At 40.3% G+C, this 20,765-nt stretch overlaps 1 protein-coding gene across 2 annotated transcripts in view; it reads left to right on the forward strand.

Annotated features, from left to right (window-relative positions):
- The window catches only part of LOC142390564 (vitamin D3 receptor A), a 71,403-nt gene extending 55,686 nt beyond the window's left edge, over window positions 1-15,717 (forward strand). For both annotated transcript variants that reach the window (XM_075476097.1, XM_075476098.1), the window contains 6 exons: window positions 6,164-6,348; window positions 8,852-8,951; window positions 9,604-9,781; window positions 12,480-12,631; window positions 13,326-13,442; window positions 14,599-15,717. In XM_075476097.1, coding sequence (XP_075332212.1) covers window positions 6,164-6,348; window positions 8,852-8,951; window positions 9,604-9,781; window positions 12,480-12,631; window positions 13,326-13,442; window positions 14,599-14,852 — 986 coding nt within the window. In that variant the 3' untranslated portion in view covers window positions 14,853-15,717. The remainder of the gene's footprint in view (window positions 1-6,163; window positions 6,349-8,851; window positions 8,952-9,603; window positions 9,782-12,479; window positions 12,632-13,325; window positions 13,443-14,598) is intronic.
- Window positions 15,718-20,765: the final 5,048 nt, after the last annotated feature.

Genomic DNA, 20,765 nt, shown 5'->3' on the forward strand with positions numbered 1-20,765 from the left:
GAATTGAGTTATGGCGCTTTTCCACCAGCTCGCTTCGGCTCGGCTCGGCGCGCTATTGCGTGTTTCCACTAGCACGCCGTACCTGCAACCGGCACGATTTTTCGTATCACCTCAGCCCTGGTTGCAAGTGGGCCGAAGCGTTACTAAAACGTGACGTCAGCCGACTGCCTTCCACTGATTGGGCAATGAGTGTCGTCACTGGAAGCGTCATAACGCGGATAATTAAAGTAACCGTTAGCTTACCTCCAAACGTCGTCTTTTTGAAGCTTGTAACAAAACACTCCGGCTTTTCAATACTGTTTTGTCTGGCGGCCAGGAGTCTTCTCTGGCTCTCTTCTCTTGCCTTCTGTGCGACAAAAAGCCACAGGGTGAGCAGCAACACGCGCAGCCATGTTACGACGACCCCGCCCACGTCGAGGAGGCACGAAGTGTAATGGAAACACAACCAAACCGAGCCGTGTAGAGCCGTGTAGAGCCGTGTAGAGCAGGGCCGTATTAAGTCAATGTGGTGCCCCTGGGCACTAAACCTCAAGTGACCCTAGGCTACATTTTCAAACGTATTTATTCAAAATCAGTAACAATTAAAGCAGCATCCATCTATATACAGTATGTAGGATTATTCAAATATCTCCATTTAAAACCAATCAATTCACTATCAATCCAAACAGCATCCATATATTAAAATGTACAGATTCAAAATGTGTATCAATTCGAAGAGCATTTGTCTATATTGAAATATATTATCAATTCAAAGAGCATCCACCTATGCAGCACTAACAACACTCCTATTATCCAGGGGGACGTCATTGCCACAGCCGTCTCAGAGCACCATAAGTTGTCTCCCCGGAATGCTAAACCACTTCAAAACTTAACCAGGGTGCTTGCTCTTTTTCCAAATCAAAATTCCAGACTTTTTTAAAACTGAGACGTTTTTTCCCCAAGACCTTAACTTTATGTACTTGTAACTTGTGTTCCTACTGCCTACTTCATTGGTTGAGATCGTACCAACTGTGTTTATTAGAAATGTTAATTTTTATAGGCTAGTATTCAATGAACAAATGCATTATTCACAGTAAATTATGCTTTTACTGATGAAAACGTTTCAAAACATGAAAATCACAAGTACATGAATTTCACATCAAACAAGTGTAACAAAAACTATCTATAAAAAAGATAAATGGATGGATGAATGTATGTAGAATTCAGTCTCTTCACTCACATCTCATCCCATTAGGCTAACACAGTTAGTAAGTGACCAGTTAGTAAAATTATAGTTTTATAGTCTACCTTCCTATTTCTCATTTCACAATGCCTTTGAGCATACTGTAAAATTCTACCATACATTTATTTTCCATACTTTATTAAGACTTTCACACAAAATCCAAGACTTTTCAAGGTCTGGAAAACAGTGCTTCAAAATTCCATACTTTATTAAGACTTTCAAGACTTGCGCAAGCACCCTGTTCATCACGGCCACAATGCGTCGCAACACCTCTCTCCAATACTTCGCCGCATCCTCTTTATGTTGTCTGAGAACAACATCAACCGTACCGCATTCCGTGACCTCCTGAGAAGTGCGAGCAGACACTCGCGGTGGCTTGCGCTCTTCTCGTGGGCTGTGACTCTGTCCGGGTGTTTCCAGTCACTGTACCCCTCGGTGAAAGCATTTTGCTGCCCGGCCAGGCATTTACACGCAAAACAATACACCATGCCGGTTGAAGGGGAATAGATTAGCCAATCTCTAGACACTGAGTGTTTGTTCGGCAGCTGGCATTGGAAGAGATCATTTGTAAGAAACCTGGTTTTCTTACCGTCCTGCCGTGCTGATGCTGCATATTTAGCCGCCCGGTTGTGGTAGATGGTGGGACCGTTAGCAATAGCCAGCTGGTTGTCAGCAGTTGTCGATGTTTTTATAAAGAAACGATCTAACACTGGAACATTTTTAATTGCCACTAAACGCCTGGAGTCTTTTTATTTTTTTTATTTTTCTCTTTGCACAACCACTCAATTGATGTCTATCCATTTATTTTTATTTTTACCGCGTTTTTAAAAAAAACATGATGCATTTCACCATAGGTGGACTGGCTCAACTGACAGGTTGAGGGAGGGGGGTTAATGTTCACATTAGGCCACTATTGCTCAGAATTATGATATATCGTTGCTGTTCTTATCACATTAGTTTTAATAATGAATTTTATATGAATATTTATGTCAAGTGTCAAGTGTAACCATTTTAAATGTACAAACATTCATGAAAAAAATATTTTTAAAGTTTGTCGTGTGGTGCCCCCCCACTGGCTGTGAATGGTTGGTGCCCCTGGGCACTGTGCCGCAGGCCCATATACTGTAGTTAATCCGGCCTTGGTGTAGAGGTAGTGGAAAAGCGCCATTAGTGACTGTCTGACGTAGCAACGCTGTGGACTGTGAAGAAGGGTTCAAGACTTTCTGCTTCTTCTAACTTTCTTTGTGAGAGATCATCACATATCTGAGTATAGTTGAATACACCACACAGACATTGTCTTTAACTCATTTAAATGATTTGTCTTGTCAGATGACACTGCAGTTGTGAAATTGAGATTTTATTTGAGCAGAGCGGCAGTCTTGAACGGCTTTTTATAACCCGAGATGATGGGTAGACGTGGGCTCCCTGTCAGACACAATATCTAAGAAGTTCAGCTGAAGTTGAGATCATATTTGCGGGACTGATTCGATCTCCAACTGCGCGATCTGGGTGTGGTAGCCAGAGTTTTCAGAAGTTCTATTTCGTACAATTTCAGTCAAACTAACATCGTAACATGCGTTTTTTGAAAGTAATGTAAATGCACTTGGTGTTTCAGGTGTGTTTCTTGCTGATTTTCAGAGTATCGCAGGGTTTACGGTTTGCTCACCTGCCAGTCCACATGCTTAAGTGTTTAAAAATGTGGAACCAGCACCCCCTGTAGCAGCCCTGCATCGTTTGGTGTGTCAAAGGGGAAACGAGAACTACTTGTGTTTTGTGGCATCTTTAAATGCAGGTAGAAGAGATTGGGGTCTACAAGGGAAGAGGCATCTTGGAGGAGCTTAGAGCCAGGAAACAAAGCTCGATTCCTCTTTCCATCTCTCACTTAAAAATCTTTATTGAAATATAAACTGTGAAGTGTGACAGTCAAAAATGACTCAACATATTTTTTATTTTTTTTAGTGACCCCAGCGCTCTGGGTTTGGGCCATACCAGACTGTCTCTTCTTGGCAGTCGTAGTCTGTCTGGCAGTCATGCTGGCTGTCTGTCTTTCTGCATAGTTGAGCACCTCATGGATAATCGTTTACTGTGGCAAAGAGTCAAGGGATTAATGTGGGCTAAGGCATTCAGGGGTCAGTACGTCACTTCAGCAGCGACCCTCAGCCTTCAGCCGGTGACAACAGAGATACTTGGAGGAGATTTTTATTTTACTATTTTTACTTGCTCTGTTTTTCTGTTGTTGCAGTTGTACAATATCTAAAATGTAAGCTTTGTTAGTCCATTTGTTCCATTGGCTTTTCTCTCCGGACTCAACAGAAATGCCATGTTCTGTACCATGAAGTACACAAAAACACAACCTACAGTATGTTAAAGTTTAAAATAAAGTAATTTTGCTTGTTTGTACAGTGGGTGAGCACTAGCAGGTGCATTTTACATAGTGTATAAGGTAAATGAAATGTGGTCAAAGCAGTAGCATGAGCCCCTCTGCCTTTACTGTGAAACACTTGTTACGACATGTATCACTCTAAGGCACAAACACCCAACGGTGACATTGTGCCAAAGTATAAACCTTACTTTTAGAGATTTAAAAAAAAAAAATACACTTTACACACTGAATGTTTGAGCTGCAAGTTTATAATATTTATATTTATAAATGATTTAATATTTGTATCCTAGTTTAAGTTTTTTTCTTAATTGGCAGAACTGTTTCACATGGTCACAGCAACACTACAAATATTCCGTTTTTTTCTGTTCTGTTATCCACACCAAAATGCTTATGTTGATGCTATGGAAGTTGTTTTCACCAACTCAAAACACAACCAGCTCAGGCTGAGATAAACAGAGGTAGCATGAAGTAACAACCAACTGATAATGTTGCAGAGACTTGAAATTCTTTCGAGGAACACCACAACTGTTTTGCAGAGAACAAACTCATAAAAAGGAAGAAACTGAAGCCCAATAGGTCGAAAAAAATGGAATAAAAACCTCTCCAGAGCAAACGACACTGGCTAATTAAACTTAAAACACAGGGAGAAGCACAAATCTAATGAGAACTAAAGTACACCCAAGCCCAGTTTCCGGGTAAAAGCAAAGAGGTGTAAGTTATCACAAATGAAACGTGTAACTCAACTAATGTAAGCTAAAAAGCAAGCACAGGCCAAATACATAAAGTATACCTAAGAGCTTGAATACGGGCAACTGGACTTCTTTTTCTTGGCTCTTGAAGACATTTCACTTCTCATCTGAAAGGGCTCTCTGAAGGATGAGAGGTGTGAGGTGATGGGGTGTGAAATGTGTTCAAGAGCCAAGAAAAAGAAATCCAGTTGCCCGTATTCAAGCTCCTCGGATTACCATAACCTGGATCAACATACAAGTAAACTTACAACAAGAGACACAGAAGCAAGCTGTTTACAAAGTAACAGCCGCATACAGTGGTAGACTGGCTTGGCATTTCAGCAGCTGCAGTAATGAACGAAATGAGGATCCTAGAGCCCGTCCAATCAGTGAAGGCATGCAGGGAAGGTAGAAAGAAGCAGCAGAGAATGTGAGCTGAACTAGCTCCAGTCCCTGATGGGCACTGGAATAAACTATTTTACATACAAAAATCCCAGCGTTGGCACAAAGGACAAAGTACAACGGCCTTGGACCTCATACAGTGATGTCAATTTTTAGATTTGATCACGGTTCTGACTTTTTTTAGGTTTTTAAATGAGTTTTTATCATTGCCAAAGTATTCAGTTTTTGTGTTTTGCCACATAATTTGAGAAAGGTTTGTACAGAGATACATGAAAACAGAATATAGGTTATAACACAGCTACATGGAAGCAGCAAGCATTCCCAGGAATTTCCAAAAAGCACTGTCATGTAGTCCTATTTAAGAGTCACTGTACCACAGTGCTGCTGCATGAAAAAGGAAAAAGGCACTTAAATATCCTGCACCGCTGCATCAGCCAAATAAAAAGGCAACAGACATGACGGGGCTTTTCTGCGTGCCAACTTTGAGAGATGTGTGGTCCATGTAAGCTGGGCTGAAAATATCTGGAGCTTACGTTACATCTACCTCAGCTAGTCTTTCTGCTGACTTTTCTTTTCTTTCTCACTTTGAGGCATTGGCCCATTCTGAAGCTGGCCACCATTCCTGTAATTAAGCTCAATTAGTTTTTTGGGATGTCCTACTCAAGATATTTATATTACAGTCAAACGCCTTAACATTTTTTACAGATTAGCCACAGCATTGAAAATACTGTCAGGTCAAGTCAATAGGACTGATTATTTTGTTACAGTGGAATCTGACAAGGAGTTGGATACATTAGGCAGCGAGTAAACTGTCCGCAGATCAAGTTCTGGAAACAGGAAAAATTGGAAAATGTTTGGATCTGATTGACAAGGACAAAACTCCTGAAACTTCTGATCCTCAAGCAGCAGGTTTTAGGAAGTTACTTCTGGTAAATAATTCTGACGGGGTCATTGGCTGCCAAGGCACACTCATCCTGACCCCTGTCCACCTCAAGGTGCCTACATGGGAATGTGAGGATCAGAACTGGACCATAGAGAAATGGATCATATGTGTCATTTGAATGGAGAAAAGTCGATGGCAGGATGCACTATGGGAAGAAACAAGCCGGTAAAGGCGGTTCGATCTTCTCGTGTAAGATCTGCACAGAACACTTTGGTCATGAGATGTTACTTTGACATGTATCACCTACCTAAACATCCTTAATATGAAAAGACTGTTTAATAATGCAAAAAATATTGAAATTTAGTTTTAATGTGTTCAAATGTAATCCATTTAGATACAAACCTCTTTGCCCTACAGAACTGAGTAAGTCAAAGAAAAGTGTGTACATTTATTTTTTTCCTGTTGATGGTTTCAAACAAGCAAAGTTAAAAATTAAATTAATATAATTAAGTGTATAACCTTTCCCTCAATTTACTCTGTCACAGTTATACTGACGGATGAGGAGGTTCAAAGGAAAAAGGAAATGATCATGAAGAGGAAGGAGGAAGAGGCAGCCCGCGAAGCGATGAGGCCACGGCTGAATGAGGAGCAGGCCCGGATCATCTCCTCCCTGGTGGAAGCTCACCACAAGACCTACGATGCCTCCTATTCGGACTTCTCACGCTTTAGGGTCAGTGCAGTCCAGAATTATGTCCTTTACCCAAACTACACCCACATTATCACTGGTGAGATCACTGTTATTTAGCATTTACTTATCAGTTTACTTGGCATTTAAATATGTGTGATGCAGAAATGTATCACTACAAAGGCTCTAAAACCCAAGCTGACGAACGGCTGTCGCGGATGTAGAGCGTCATTTGAGCTGGTTATTTCAGTAAACTGTTAAATCAGCTTAACTGTGTTGATTTAAAAATAAAAAATAAAAAAAAACAGCAAGAAAAAAAAGAACACGGGCAAGAATTAAAACAAAATGTAGAATATTTTAAAGAATGACCATACTGATACATCAAAGCAAAATATTAATGAAAACGGCAGTAAATCAATACACAAAAGCAAAGCAATTAAAAAGTAAAGATATATGCATTGTTGTTATACATGTTGAATTAAAATCACCAACGTTAAAAACAAATGACCTCAGGGAGAAATGATGCAATGATGCAAACATCATTTTTTTCTATCCACACATTCCTCCTCTTTCTCATCTTGAATAATGCACACGCTACTGCCTCATTCTGCAGTTAGAACCTCTCGAACAGGCTTAGCCGTACGTCCCGGCCAAGAGTTTAATGTGGTCCTTGCTTTGTTTTAAGTTGCAACCATTTTTTCCCAGATGCTGGCGACTTAAGGAGACACCACAGGGGGTCTTATATCACTACAGCTTCTTGGCTTCAGTTTGGTATATCAGAAGCCTACAGCAATGGGCTCTGTGCTTTAACTCTTGCACAGTTTAAACAGACAAAGCTGGGGCATTAATTTGAGGCAAAGTAAATCAGTATGGCTCCAAAGTTTAGTTTCAACCAGACCAACACAAGCAACCATCACCCACGTGTGTTTCCAATTTTCTCGTTACCAGTAACACGGGTCACCAAACCCTAGAGTTGTCGTATTTTCTGCCTCCCTGTTATTCACTTAATTACATCAGACAACTTTCTCTCAGAGGACTCCAACAATTGGATTGTCCAGAGTAAATGAGATGGAGAAAACAGATTGGCTGGAATGTCTGAGAAAGATTCACAGCCTCTGTAATTATTAGTGCAGAGTGTGATTGCAACACACACTGAGCAGAAAGCCACAACCACTGTGAAACCAGGTAAAAAAAAATGATGGATTCCTGCCGATGTGTTTCACTGTGCTACGGGTGAACCTTACAAGACGAGTAGGGACACGTAATTCACTGTGTGGACCTCTCACCACTTGGAAATAACTGAGGATTTCATTACAAAATGATAAGATAAAAAGCAGAGCGAAATATACATGAATAGGATGAATGAAAATAAGCAATTTAAAAGATGGATGAAAAGAAATGGACATTTTTAAAAAGTAGAATAAGAAATAGTTGTTATTGTTAAAGATAAATCAAATCCGTGTGTTTTGTTCTTTAAAGACACAAAGTGGGAATACTTTTTTCAGAACCTTCGACATCAATCTTTTTATTAAGAAAAGGATAAGCCAAACACACATTGGGTTGACAGAGTTACAGTAAAGCCTGTGAGCCTCTGGCAGAACTGATACTACACTTTTATAACCTGCTCTGCTCACTGCAACATATATTCAACACACTCTATCAATCATGTGCTTAAAGGGATAGTTCGCCTCTTTTGACATGAAGCTGTATGACATCCCATATAGCAATATCATTTATGAACATTGACTTACCCCCCGCTGCGTCCTGTGAGCCGAATCCCAGCTGAGTTTTGCGTTCCACGAAGGTAGTCCGGCTAGTTGGCTAGGGTCAAAAAAATAAAGCGTTTTGCTTCTCAAAAAAATATCCGTTCAAAAGAGTAATACATTTGCATCACAAAATGTTGTCCTGGAAAAAAGTCAGACCTCGCTTCGCTTGGCGCTATTTTTGCCTCCCTTGATATCAATGCGTCCAATGTAAAACTGTGCAGACCGAAGAGCAGATCCAGCAGTCCCCTGCTTCCGAGCAGTAAACACCGTAACAGGTGCGGCTATCGCTAGGTGGCTAGGGAGTGCTCGGTTTGCTCTTCGGTCTGCACTGTTTTACATTGGACGCATTGATATCAAGGGAGGCAAAAATAGCGCCAAGCGAAGTGAGGTCTGACTTTTTCCAGGACAACATTTTGTGATGCAAATGTATTACTCTTTTGAACGGATATTTTTTTGAGAAGCAAAACGCTTTATTTTTTTGACCCTAGCCAACTAGCCGGACTACCTTCGTGGAACGCAAAACTCAGCTGGGATTCGGCTCACAGGACGCAGCGGGGGGTAAGTCAATGTTCATAAATGATATTGCTATATGGGATGTCATACAGCTTCATGTCAAAAGAGGCGAACTATCCCTTTAAGCTTCCGCACACACTGCTGCTGTCAGAGCTTTGTGTTGTCAGTGTGTAGGCTGAGCACTCACACGCATATATATATATATATATATATATATGTGTGTGTATGTAAAGTATGTAATAATATTAATGTTTCCTGTGTGTTTGCAGCCTCCTGTGCGTGAAGGTCCTGTAACACGCAGTGCCAGCAGAGCTGCCTCCCTTCACTCTCTGTCTGATGCCTCCTCTGATTCATTCAACCACTCACCCGGTGAGATGACTAGAGTTCTTCTTTCATCCTTGTTCACTTTTATCATTCAAGGTTAACTGTAACAAGGACGCAGCTAGAATGATTTCATCCTCTATTGCTCTCATACTGGGTACCATTAAAGATTTCATTGAGCAAAAAACATTATATCTTTTAACCTAGCAAGACGTCTAACTTGGAAAAAAAGGACAAACCTACAGTATATTTTTAATTAACTACAAAATTCATGTTAAAAATGTAGTATTTCCTATTGTTTTAATTGCCATGACTTAGATATATCCATTTTTTGGTCTCTGATGTTATTGGCCCTGCTCTTCGTTACTGTTATATAGTTTGTGGTAATAGTCAGATGTCCAACCTAGTGTGTTGTTTTGCACTAAAATTGCAGGAGGTGAAATGATTTGCACACCTTCATGAGTGCAAATCCTCATGTTTTTAAAAGGTTTAAAATGTCTGTGCTTATTTATTTATTTGTCAGTGCTAATTGACCTAAATCTCTCCTAAAACTGTTCATTCAAGCTGTAGAACTGTAGCATCTTTAGAATAGTTCTTTGTTGTCTTTGTATTAAGCCTCTTACCGGCTCCTTGTTATTTCTGTCATCAGTATTTATCATCTTCTTCTCTTTCGCCTTTTTCCTCATTTTGTCTCAAACAGAGTCAGTGGACACCAAGATGAACTTCAGCAACCTCTTAATGATGTACCAGGATGGTGCAAGCAGTCCAGACTCCAGTGAGGAGGACACTAAGCTGTCCATGTTACCCCACCTGGCTGACCTGGTCTCTTACAGCATCCAGAAAGTCATCGGCTTTGCTAAGATGATCCCAGGCTTCAGGTATAAACATTGCCGTAATTGAGTTTGGTTGAGGAAAATTCTTTGTTTAGGTTTCACAATATCTCGTCACCTGTTCAGAAAATGAAATATGACAGTAAAAGGGCAGTAAAACAGTCATCACGTGAGGCTCACTGTTGTGTCGCCTGGTTGCTCCAGATATTAGCAAATTAAATTTTGAGCTCAAGCAATTAGCCGATGGACAGAATGAATAAATCTGCTGTGAAGAGGGATTCACTTTTTGAGTCACAATCAGTCAACAATTAAAATTAAGGTTTTATAGTCTATTGTGATGCAAACTACTTAAGCTGGCATAAACAAATGTTACACAAATGAGAAACGTTAAACAGTGTTTCAGCCCGCTGTTATCTATTGTCTTACTGACAAGTGAAATCTACTGCATCAAACCAGTAGAGACGGCCTCCTGAATGTGTGTCCCACCTACACACAGAGCACAATGATTTGCTGCCTACATGAATGCAGGACATTAATGGGTGAGATGAAAACAATCAAGCTCTTCCAAGAATGTACTGGAACAGGCTGTAGCTTTATAAATGCATGCTGAGCTGAGAGATAACTCTATAAATGTATGCACTTATGGAGACTATATGAGAAAAGAAGAGAGACGACGTATCTGCTGCGTGGGTATACAAAATGCATTTGTGAGTGTTTCATCTCATTAAACAGATGGAAACGGAATAATTGTCAATGTGCAGTACTCATGAGATTCGAACGAGGAGGAAAATTAATGAGTGACGTTATCGCATAATCTGCAGATAGTCTAAACGAAGATGATGCAATTGTTGAGTTCTTCTCTCTGATTTCGGTCTGAAATGAACGCAAAGTTCAACTGCAGAGGGGTAAATGGCTTGTCTCTATGAATGGGGGAAAAAGTGTTCAGTTGTTTTGATCTGCCATCAATCTAACTGCAGGTGAAAGAAAATCGCAATACTGACATATTGAGATTTTTAACTTAATTTAGATTGTTTCTATTTATTTATTTCTGTACACGTAACAGTATGTTTGGGTGGATGATTCAACAACACAGAAAAATGACAACCGGACGCCGTTTGTTGCTCTGTGTGTTGACTTGCAACTTTAAGACGCTGATTTGCAGGCTCATAACGTTTGTTCATAACGTTCAGCTGACAAGGAGCTGATTCTCCTCTTACTTTAAAGTCTCAGAGCAACCAGGTGTGTTTGTCTTCATTTTGATTTTGTTCAAAAGAATGTAAATACAATCAAACTGAGCAGTTCCTTGTCTTTAGCTTTAATGAAAAAAAATGGAATGTTGATAAAAGATAAAAAAGACAGAAGAACATTTGTGACATTTAGATATTTGGTTTTGGTCTGTGTATGCATCGCTGTGCTTATCACTCTAAAGTTGAACTTTCTGAACTTTTACAATGTATCTCATTGTGGCTCTGACTAATTCGATGTGTGCCAGTCACAGGAGAAGCTTTGTAGACTCTAACATGACGGAATAACATACAGCTTTTATATTTTCAAATGTTGTTTGAAATGCACAATTTTCCTTGTTGGATTAAGTCTCTTCTTCATTTCACAATTTTCTGTGTTTAGATGATAACGTTTCTAAGAAAAAAATGTTTAGATTAGTTTTTTCTGTTAAAGGATAAGACCGTTTTTTTGACATTGGGCCCTTGATTTCACATTATAGCATGATGTTCTACTCACCCCTGCTTGTTGTTGGTCATTTGGAGCTGTTCCGAAGATATTCGAGAGGCGTCTGGCTGCTCTCTTGAGATATTCGGCCATGAAACGGTTTCCTATGGGCAAGCTTATACAGGCACAAACTATGCTGTTTATAATTTATTAATTACTCTACACTAGCACTGATAACGTGGAGGTGCGTCGCTTACTTAAAAAAATCCGGGTTACTAATTTTGAATTTTAGCCGAATGAATAAATAGGCAGCAGGTCTGTGGGCTGTCTGTGGCAGTAGCACCACGAGGACGTCAGTAACACCCACTTTACGACAAAAAAATCAAAATTACAGTAACCCGGAGTAGTGTCAGAGTGGTGTCGCTCAATAAGATGTCCCAGTTATTTTTAATGATTTGTTTGATTTTATTGGTTTGGTTGGTGTATTGTAGAGTGCAAAAAATTCTGTTACTCACAGGTCTTCTGGGTTTGGATTTGAAAAGGTTTGTTCGTTCAGTTGATCTTGTTTTTGACAGTGCACAATTTAGAATTCTGTGCTTGTAGCCCCTTTGTTTGAAGCGCTCATACATTTCAGTTGACTGGGTCTCAATGTCAGTGTCTGAGTCGCATATACGTCGAAGTCTCTGGAATTGGCCGTAAGGAATGTTCGAAATTAAACTGGTTGGGTGGAAACTGTCCGCTCTGAGAATGGTGTTCCTGTCGGTGGGCTTCCTGTAAATGGTGGTGTGAAGGGTCCCGTCTGTGTCCACATAGATTTTCAGGTCAAGAAAGTTGATAGAAGTTGTACTGAAGTCCAGGCTTAGTTTTATGTTGTGGTTTATGCTGTTCAGGTACAAGTGGAAATCCTTCAGCTGTTGGACAGAGCCAGAGAAAACAAAGAAATGGTCGAAAAAGAAAAGATTTGGATATAATCCTTTTGAGAACAGCTCCAAACAAACATGATGTTCCAAAAGCATCACAGACCGGCAGTGCGATTGGAAGCATTTACGGATTGACATGTTCTGTGTTTTTATTCCAGAGAGCTGACAGCAGAAGACCAGATTGCTCTGTTGAAGTCGAGTGCCATTGAGATCATCATGCTGCGCTCAAACCAGTCATTCAGTCTGGAAGACATGTCCTGGAGCTGCGGGGGACCTGACTTTAAATACTGCGTCAATGACGTTACAAAGGGTTGGTTGGACGTCACTGTAATGCAGAAGTGCCACAGTAGAATAAATCAGCTGAAGGCTGCACGTCGTCATGTTTTATCTGTATTTACAGCACAAGAAGCAGCTTAAGAAATATTTCTGGACTCCTGCTTATAACTCTTCACACAGACCCTGTCAGAGACCTTATTACTGATCGCATACCCACACAATACAAACGTTCCTTTTTCTTCCTCATATCGCCAGTGCTTTGGAAGTTTCCATAGAGGCCAGAGCATCAAGCACTTCATTGATAAAAACATAATCTGCACACAAGTGCAAAAAAGTATAGAAAATTGTTCTCTGTTTGAGTTGATGACACAGATGTAATTGTTTTTCTCCTGGTTTTATGGACCAAAGTTGTACAAAGCGTACTCACATGCAGCTTTTCTATGCACTCATGCACTTTACTGTGAGGTTTTACTTCAGGTATTTTCATGGACACAGTAAAGCAGCCACAAACACACACTCTCTGCTTGTTCACTTTTAGATGCAGGGCAAGAAGTAATGCTCTCTGTCCGCAGTGTATAAATACACAGAGAGAGCAACGATTCTGCTCCTAAAACTGTGTTTTTATTCATAAGTCGTCAGAAAGGCATGATATATGTTTTCCTGCATTGGTGTCAGAAAATGTAAGTGACTCTCCAGTACTGAGAGCATGTTTGTGTCGTCCTCCACAGCGGGTCACACCCTGGAGCTGTTGGAGCCGTTGGTGAAGTTCCAAGTTGGTCTGAAGAAACTCAACCTGCACGAGGAGGAACACGTGCTGCTCATGGCCATCTGCCTGCTGTCTCCAGGTACTGCTGGTGTTTGTGTCTTCAGCATGTTTTGAAAATTGAGAATACAGACTGTTAGTGGGTTTACTGGATATTCACATCATATCATCAAAGTATGGCTCGGGGTTCGTGTCGGTGTTAGGTTTACATTCTGACCTATTTTCACACAGATGTCACTGTGTAGGCGATGCTGCCACTTACATATGAACAAGCCTTTCCTGGAAGAGGGAGCCTTTCTGCTCAAAATAAGACCAACTGAAAAATGTGAACATCATGAGTTTTTAATCTCTGAAAGAAACAACAGCTTCAAAGGCTTTCCTTAAAAGCTGCAGCATTGCCATGCGCGCGTAAGATTCACCAAAAAGTCAATAAACATAGGCAAATGGCAGCATCGACTTTCATCTAAAAAAAGAGATTCAAAATGAATCGATCAAAATGTTATTATTATTTTGGCGTAATCACTGCCTTGTTGAGAATACCAAATCTCAGAATGCTTCATCGATATAGATTTTATTATCTGGTTATTCATAGATTGCGTTTTGTACCATTCACCAAAAAGTATTGTCTTTTGAGTTGATGGACTTGTTTTGAAAATAGCAAGCGTGTGAGATTATACGCTGACTGGCCAAAAAAAGTCACATCTACTTTCCTAAGAGCACCTTTAGCTTTGATTACGGCATACGTTCAGCATTGGCATAGTCTCATCAAGCTCATGCAATGGCACAACATTAATTTCCATCTAGAATTACAGTCATTTTTCTAATAGATCCTGTAGTGATGATGGGAGAATTGGACCACTGTGTAGTCTCCTCCAGCACACCCCAAAGATCCTCAGTGGCATTAGAGTCCTGCTTTCTGAACTTTTCTACTTGTTTTTTGGCCAGGCAGTGTAAATAACATGTATAGTATATATAACTGTCTATAGTGTAATAGTAAAATTGATAAATGAAAAAAATAAATCTAAGATGAATGTGCCGAGCACGGGGAAGATGTTGTAGAGTTAAGATAACGGCAACCTCATCCTCCTCTGCACTTTGTCCTCTCTTAACTTGGCCCGCACCTAACTCTGCTTATAATTCCACTTGGCTTCCTCTTTTACTATGTGACCTCTCTCATACTTGACCTTACACGTACTCCTCACTCCCTCCACTCCACCCTCCCGATTCTCCAATTGCAGACCGTCCTGGTGTCCAGGACCACGCCCGCATCGAGCAGCTCCAGGACCGCCTGTCTGAAGCATTGCAGGCCTACATCCGAGTCAACCACCCAGGCGGACGCCTTCTTTATGCCAAGATGATCCAGAAGCTGGCTGACCTGCGGAGCCTGAATGAGGAGCACTCCAAGCAGTACCGCTCACTCTCCTTCCAGCCTGAGCACAGCATGCAGCTCACCCCGCTGGTGCTGGAAGTGTTTGGTAGTGAGGTGTCATAGCGGAGGAGGAGGAGGCACATGTGCATATGTACACGCACTCATCACACACAAGACAATTAACCAACCCTCGCTGCCTTTTTCATCAAGAAAACCGCAGCCTTCATAAAACCCTGGACACGTGGGAGAAAGATGGATAATCGCATACGCAGACCGGTATCTTCACCTCCGTCTCCTTCTTCTTACCTCAAGCAGCAACTCAACCTTAACCACCACTGGACCTCTGGATTCACAGTTACAAGATACACAGATCTGCTGCTGGTTTCTGCAGCTCTCCGATCACCAGATTCTATTCTGACTTCTTTAAACAAAATACTGCATTGCATTTCATTATATATGCAGTCATCCTGACTCTCTGACATCCTCATCCTTCCCACAAATACAAAAAAAAAAAGTTCATCACCATCTTTCCCCGGAAACTACTCTCTACAGCTTTTTTTCTCAAAGCGAGGACAGCTTGATGGATGTGACCCTCGCATCCCTCTCACCGCCACCCTCATAACATTTCTCCATGTTCACAACATGGCCATGACGGGAATAAATGCACAGATTTACATCGGTTACCCATGCTGGGTAATAAACTAGGTGTAGATAGCTATAAACTATTGTTGGTTTACAGTTTAACAGCAAAGGCATCCAAATATATTAAACATCAGAGGCCATGCGCAAGCTCACAGCAAATTAATAGAAATGCTTGATTTATGGGTTTGAAAATACTCGGCTGTGTTGGGAGTCGAGCAGGTGTGTTATCTGGTGTGTGCTCCTGCCCTGTGAATTTGTATGTGCAAGAAGAAGTCTTAGTCTAAGGAAATGAAGACTGAGTGGGAACGGCGGGAAAAGAGGTGCACTTTGGAGGAACAAGGAAAGGAGGATGGGTAAATGGGGGGAGGGGTGGGGGGGTTGCTATGGTTGGGATTCCCAATTAGCAAAGGGAATTTAGTATAACAAGAATGTATGTATAATTCTATATTATAATTAAAAATAATAAGTATAAGCTGATGTATGTTTGCATATGGTGCCAGTCAAACGTCTGGACACACCCACCCATTCGTTTTGAATACGTAGGTGTGTCCTACTGATTGATTGGTGCTGTTTATAGAAACAAATACTTCTGAGAGTGTTGAATAATGTAGAGGATCTTAAGGCCCCTCCTCAGTTACGTGTGTGTCAACTTTCATCAGGCACGCACACACGCACTGAGAAGTACATGAGGAGTCTTTCTATTTTTGCTATATATGTACAGTATGTGAGAGTATTGATGGACCACAAGGGGGTGAATGCACAGGCTCTGACTGATGGAATAGCGCAGCGAAGCACATCTCTGTTGGACTTACTCATTTTGGACCTGTGAAGTTTGTAAATTGACAAACGCAAACATAATGTCGTGTTTGTGGATGGTGATTATCCAGAATTGTTTTTTCGGCTGGTTAGATTGCTGCTAAGACAGAGCTAGATAGTTGGATAGAACCCAGCTGCCAGCTGTTGCCTCAGGGATCGTTTGTCTGATGATATTGTGTACTTTTTATGGTGTGTGTGGCGTAAGCTTACAATCAGGAGACAGAGATTGTTTTTAAAGCTCTAGGCATCACTGTGATTTGTAATCATACTGAATGACAGCATAAGGAAGCTAAGAGATAGACTTTTTGAAATGATTACCACAAGCTTGTCATTCCTACGCTTATCTGATTTATTTAAAAACTTTTTAAAATAGCTTCACGTGATCATACAAATAATAAGAGATCGGAATTACATTTTTAAAATACAGATTAATCTTTGATAAAATGTTAATTAAAATCAGCCTTAATGGTAGGGGTTTTTTTCAGGGCAAAGTGAATACTCTAAAGATGGCAGCAGTGTATAATTGTAACAATGTCTTGTTTTTAGATGCTCTTAAAGCAGGGCAGAGATTTCAAAATTAAAAAAATTAATCATGAAAAATCTTTTTTTTTTTTATTATTATTTACATCGATAAATTCTTCCTTTTTTATCACATTTATATCATTTTAACACCAGCCACATAAGCAAGGTTTATCACTACTATATCACTACATATCATATCACATTTCTGTTGACTTGGTGCATGCTCACCGCTCATGCAGGCCTGGATCACCCCCTTGTGGAGAAACTTTGTAAATACCACTTGGTAAGTCTGTACATAGAAACTAATGTAGGTAAAATACTAAGAGAATTAAGTTTTTGATGGGACGATGCTCTGGAGATATAATGCTATATGCAATTAGGAGATGAACCTTTTATGTTGTATTCAACTTGAATGGACGGAGGCGCCAAATCTGATCAATTTATTGAGTTGTTTTAGGAAGCACTGAATAAGACTGTCAGGTTTGTGACCAGTGTGACACTTTAGTCCGCTGTCACTAAGGAAATTCACATTCTGCAAGTACAGATCTGGAGCAAACCTCACAGATCAACACAGTCTAACCAACATTAAAAAGTACCTTGATTTTACCAATATAGTCTTTCATAAAGCCCCTCATTGATGGGACTTGCAAATCTGATGTAATTACAAAGGCAATGAACATTCCCAGTGACAAGTTAGTTAAGCATTCCAGTTGGCTAAATCTCATGTACGATAAACACGCAGAACATCAGTCTGAACACCTTAAATCTCTGGCAGCCTTTCAAGGGTACCCAACAACTCAATAAGTTGTCACTGACAAGCGTCCTGTCTGTTCATTCCAAGCTTATGGATGTACGTCTCTTCTCTCTCTTTCAATCGATAAGCTTTTAACAGTTACACAGTATATACATAGTATTTTCTTTTTGGTGAACATCTGATTATCTGTTTGTCAGGATTGTCCATTTCGATGTGTGTCAGGGTTTGCTGTCTAGCTGGTGCTTGGCTTTTTTTGTGCTGGAACATAGTTTTAATGAAGCAACATGGACCTCTGGAACCTTTTCAAAGTGCACGTGAACAAGCTCCTTGTCCCCAACTCTTTGACATCAAGTGAGCAACTTGGAATAGCCCCTTTTTTTTTTTTTTCAAACAATCTCTGTGGCTTCACTCTCTTGGTTTGGATGGGAAGCGGACACTGGTACCCAGTCTACTTCCTTTTTCTAATGAAAGGGAAGAGGTTTCCCTGGAATTGTAATCTCAAGGGAAAGGACAGAATCATTTCATTTTCAATGAAAAAGCAGTCCCCAACTCTGTATACATACATCTTATTTTTCAGGAGCTAATGTCAGACACTCAAGTGATCATTAACACTGCCTCAACCGACTGACACAGGATTTTTGACAGTGGCAAACCACTGCAGCAACAGCTTTGGCGTGCCTATTTGTTCATCAACCAGCTATCTAACCACCTCTTCTTCTACAACAGCCAGTTACAGCAGGAACTCTCTTCATAGCTTTAAGTCAGCTGCCAGCCAAGTTCTGCTTTGGAAATCTGTGCTGCACCAAGGTCTGATGGGAGTGTGGGATTTAGGGGAGCAGCTGGATGTGTCACTTAGTGTGAAAAATGACTCCTCTGTCATGTTTGATTTTGGAAACCTTTGGATTGGACCTCCACAAGACTGCAGAATCTGTATAAAGGTCATAGGAGATAAAGTATTTTTAAATGAGCATTGCCACAGGTAGATGTAGTGACATGATGTATAGGCAGAGTATGCAGAGACTGACTGAGATGTCGCCTCCTAAATCCAAAGTGTGACACAATCGTTCTTATTATTCTGCGTCTCGCTTCAGAGCTCTTGGAATTCAAATTTTTTACAGTCGTTTGTTTTCAAATGGTTGTTGAAAGAGTCTATGTTTAACAACTACATCATCTGTTTCAGAAGGAATGCAGGACGGAGGGATTAGGTGAGAGTCTTCTCACTTTTAAGGGTTCGTAGAGTGACGCGTTTGTTTTTTACCTCAACTGTCCTGCTGCCGGATGTTGATTTTCCTCTTGGGGTAATTTCTTATTATCAATGGTCAAATTTAGGGTTATACGTGTAGGACATTGTAAGACAAATCTGACTTTTAATTTTCAAACCAATGATCAACATTTTAACTGATTCTAGAGGTCACGTTCACTCCACGAACCCTAAAAGAAGCGCTGAATTCTCTCCCCTTTTTCCCTCATCACTTCAACCCAGGTCAGCAGCTCCACCTCAGTAGCCTTATTTACAGACCTCACACAGCTAGAAACGTTTAACAGATACCTCAGTAATTTACAGGATTACTCTTCACAATAGCCTTTTAAGGGAACCAAACATAAACTCATACCACACATACACTCAGACTCACTACAACTCTCGTTAGCAACTTTTGCAGGTTTTTTTTTTTATACATATAGATATATATATATATAGATATATATATAAAATCTACAGTAATATTGTAGCCAGTTATTATGTAATGAGGGATGTCCAATAGAATCCTGTTGCCAGTAGGCCAGTCAGTATAAAAGTGGATCCCAATGTTTCTTAATGTTACCTGCCACTCTGCTTTACTCACTCTCTCCTCATCGCTGCCTCATTCTGTATTTTTCTGTCATGGTTGTCTCTTTGTCTCTACAAACAGATATTGTGCCGCAAAGCTTTGGCACCGTGTTTAACCAAAAATACTACCTCTCCCGTCTGCACATATAAATATATATTTTTTTGTCGCAGCATCATTGTGTCTAATATAAAACATCCATTTTTATTTTTAACACTAATTCAGAAGTTTTTTTTTTTGTGTGTGTATATGTACAGTTGTGTCCTTTTTATCTCTTCCAATGCTGGACAATTTTTACCTCAAATCTCTCTCGAAACCTAAAACTCTTAAATCTGCAGTGCGGAACTTTTGTCTCCCCCTTGTGGCTGCTGGAGTAATTACGAACATTGTTGGCATGTGCATATGACGTATACAAATAATAGTTTGTCCTCACTGTTGTTCACTATACTTTCTCAGACTGTAGCCCTTCCCGCTCCACCGCACTTTTTGTTGTTACCTACTCTGTTTCTGTTGCCGTGGATACTGCTCCTTTAAGCTCTGTCAAACCAGTCATTGCTTATTGGTGTAAAATGCGAGATTCCTCTAATACAGATAGGCGTAAACATCCTGCATTCATTAGCAACTGAAAAACTCCAGATGTCCAATATAATTGGAGAAATTTAAAAAAAGATTTTCTTGTTTGTAACTCTGAGAATTCTCCACCCAACTTCTGCCCTCAGCATTATTCCCCAAAAAGACTTGGACAGTAAAGGCAAAACCTCCCTCGTCATTCTTGACACAACAACATACAGAAAGGACTTTCTGGACCTTTAAGCTTACGTGTTTCCTCAGTTAAGTGTGCTTTGTGACTGTTGACAACTGTCCATTGTCGATACTTTTATCCACTGCACATCAAACAGGTTGAGGTAAAAAAAAAAAAATCTTTGCAAGGGCTTGAATGTGCTGCACGTCCACTGATCTGTTAAAGTCCCGCACTCCAGCTTTAAAAAAAAAAAAACCTGAATCAGAGGCCTCTGTTTCACCGTCTTCTCACTAAAACGCGTAAAGGCATGTTGAAATCTTTGCATGGAAGTAAGTCTACATCCACTTCACAGCTAAAAGTGCCCAAATTGTGTTGCTTCTTCTGTGTGCAGATTTTTTCAGGCTATTCTGAGCAGAAATAAACCATTTGATTCGGTCAACCTCTGTTCTGCCAACAGGTTAATCTTGCTGTAACTTCCTGAGGCAAGCAGGAGATGCCATAGTTGCTTAACTGACTTGGCTTGAGAAAAATGAACAGCTGATGTCGAAGCTGTTTAAGGTGATTTCTGTTCATTTTATCCCATAAGTCATATTATTACAGAATGGCATTAAAATGCCTGAGACACTTGTTTTTGAGCTATTTGTATAATACTTAAATCTCTTAGGCTGGTTTCATAGACTAAGATTTATATATAAAGAGTATATAGTAGTAGTGTGATTAACTCAAACAAAAGA

Source organism: Odontesthes bonariensis, chromosome 10 (genome assembly GCF_027942865.1).
Source record: "Odontesthes bonariensis isolate fOdoBon6 chromosome 10, fOdoBon6.hap1, whole genome shotgun sequence".
Classification (NCBI taxonomy): domain Eukaryota; kingdom Metazoa; phylum Chordata; class Actinopteri; order Atheriniformes; family Atherinopsidae; genus Odontesthes; species Odontesthes bonariensis.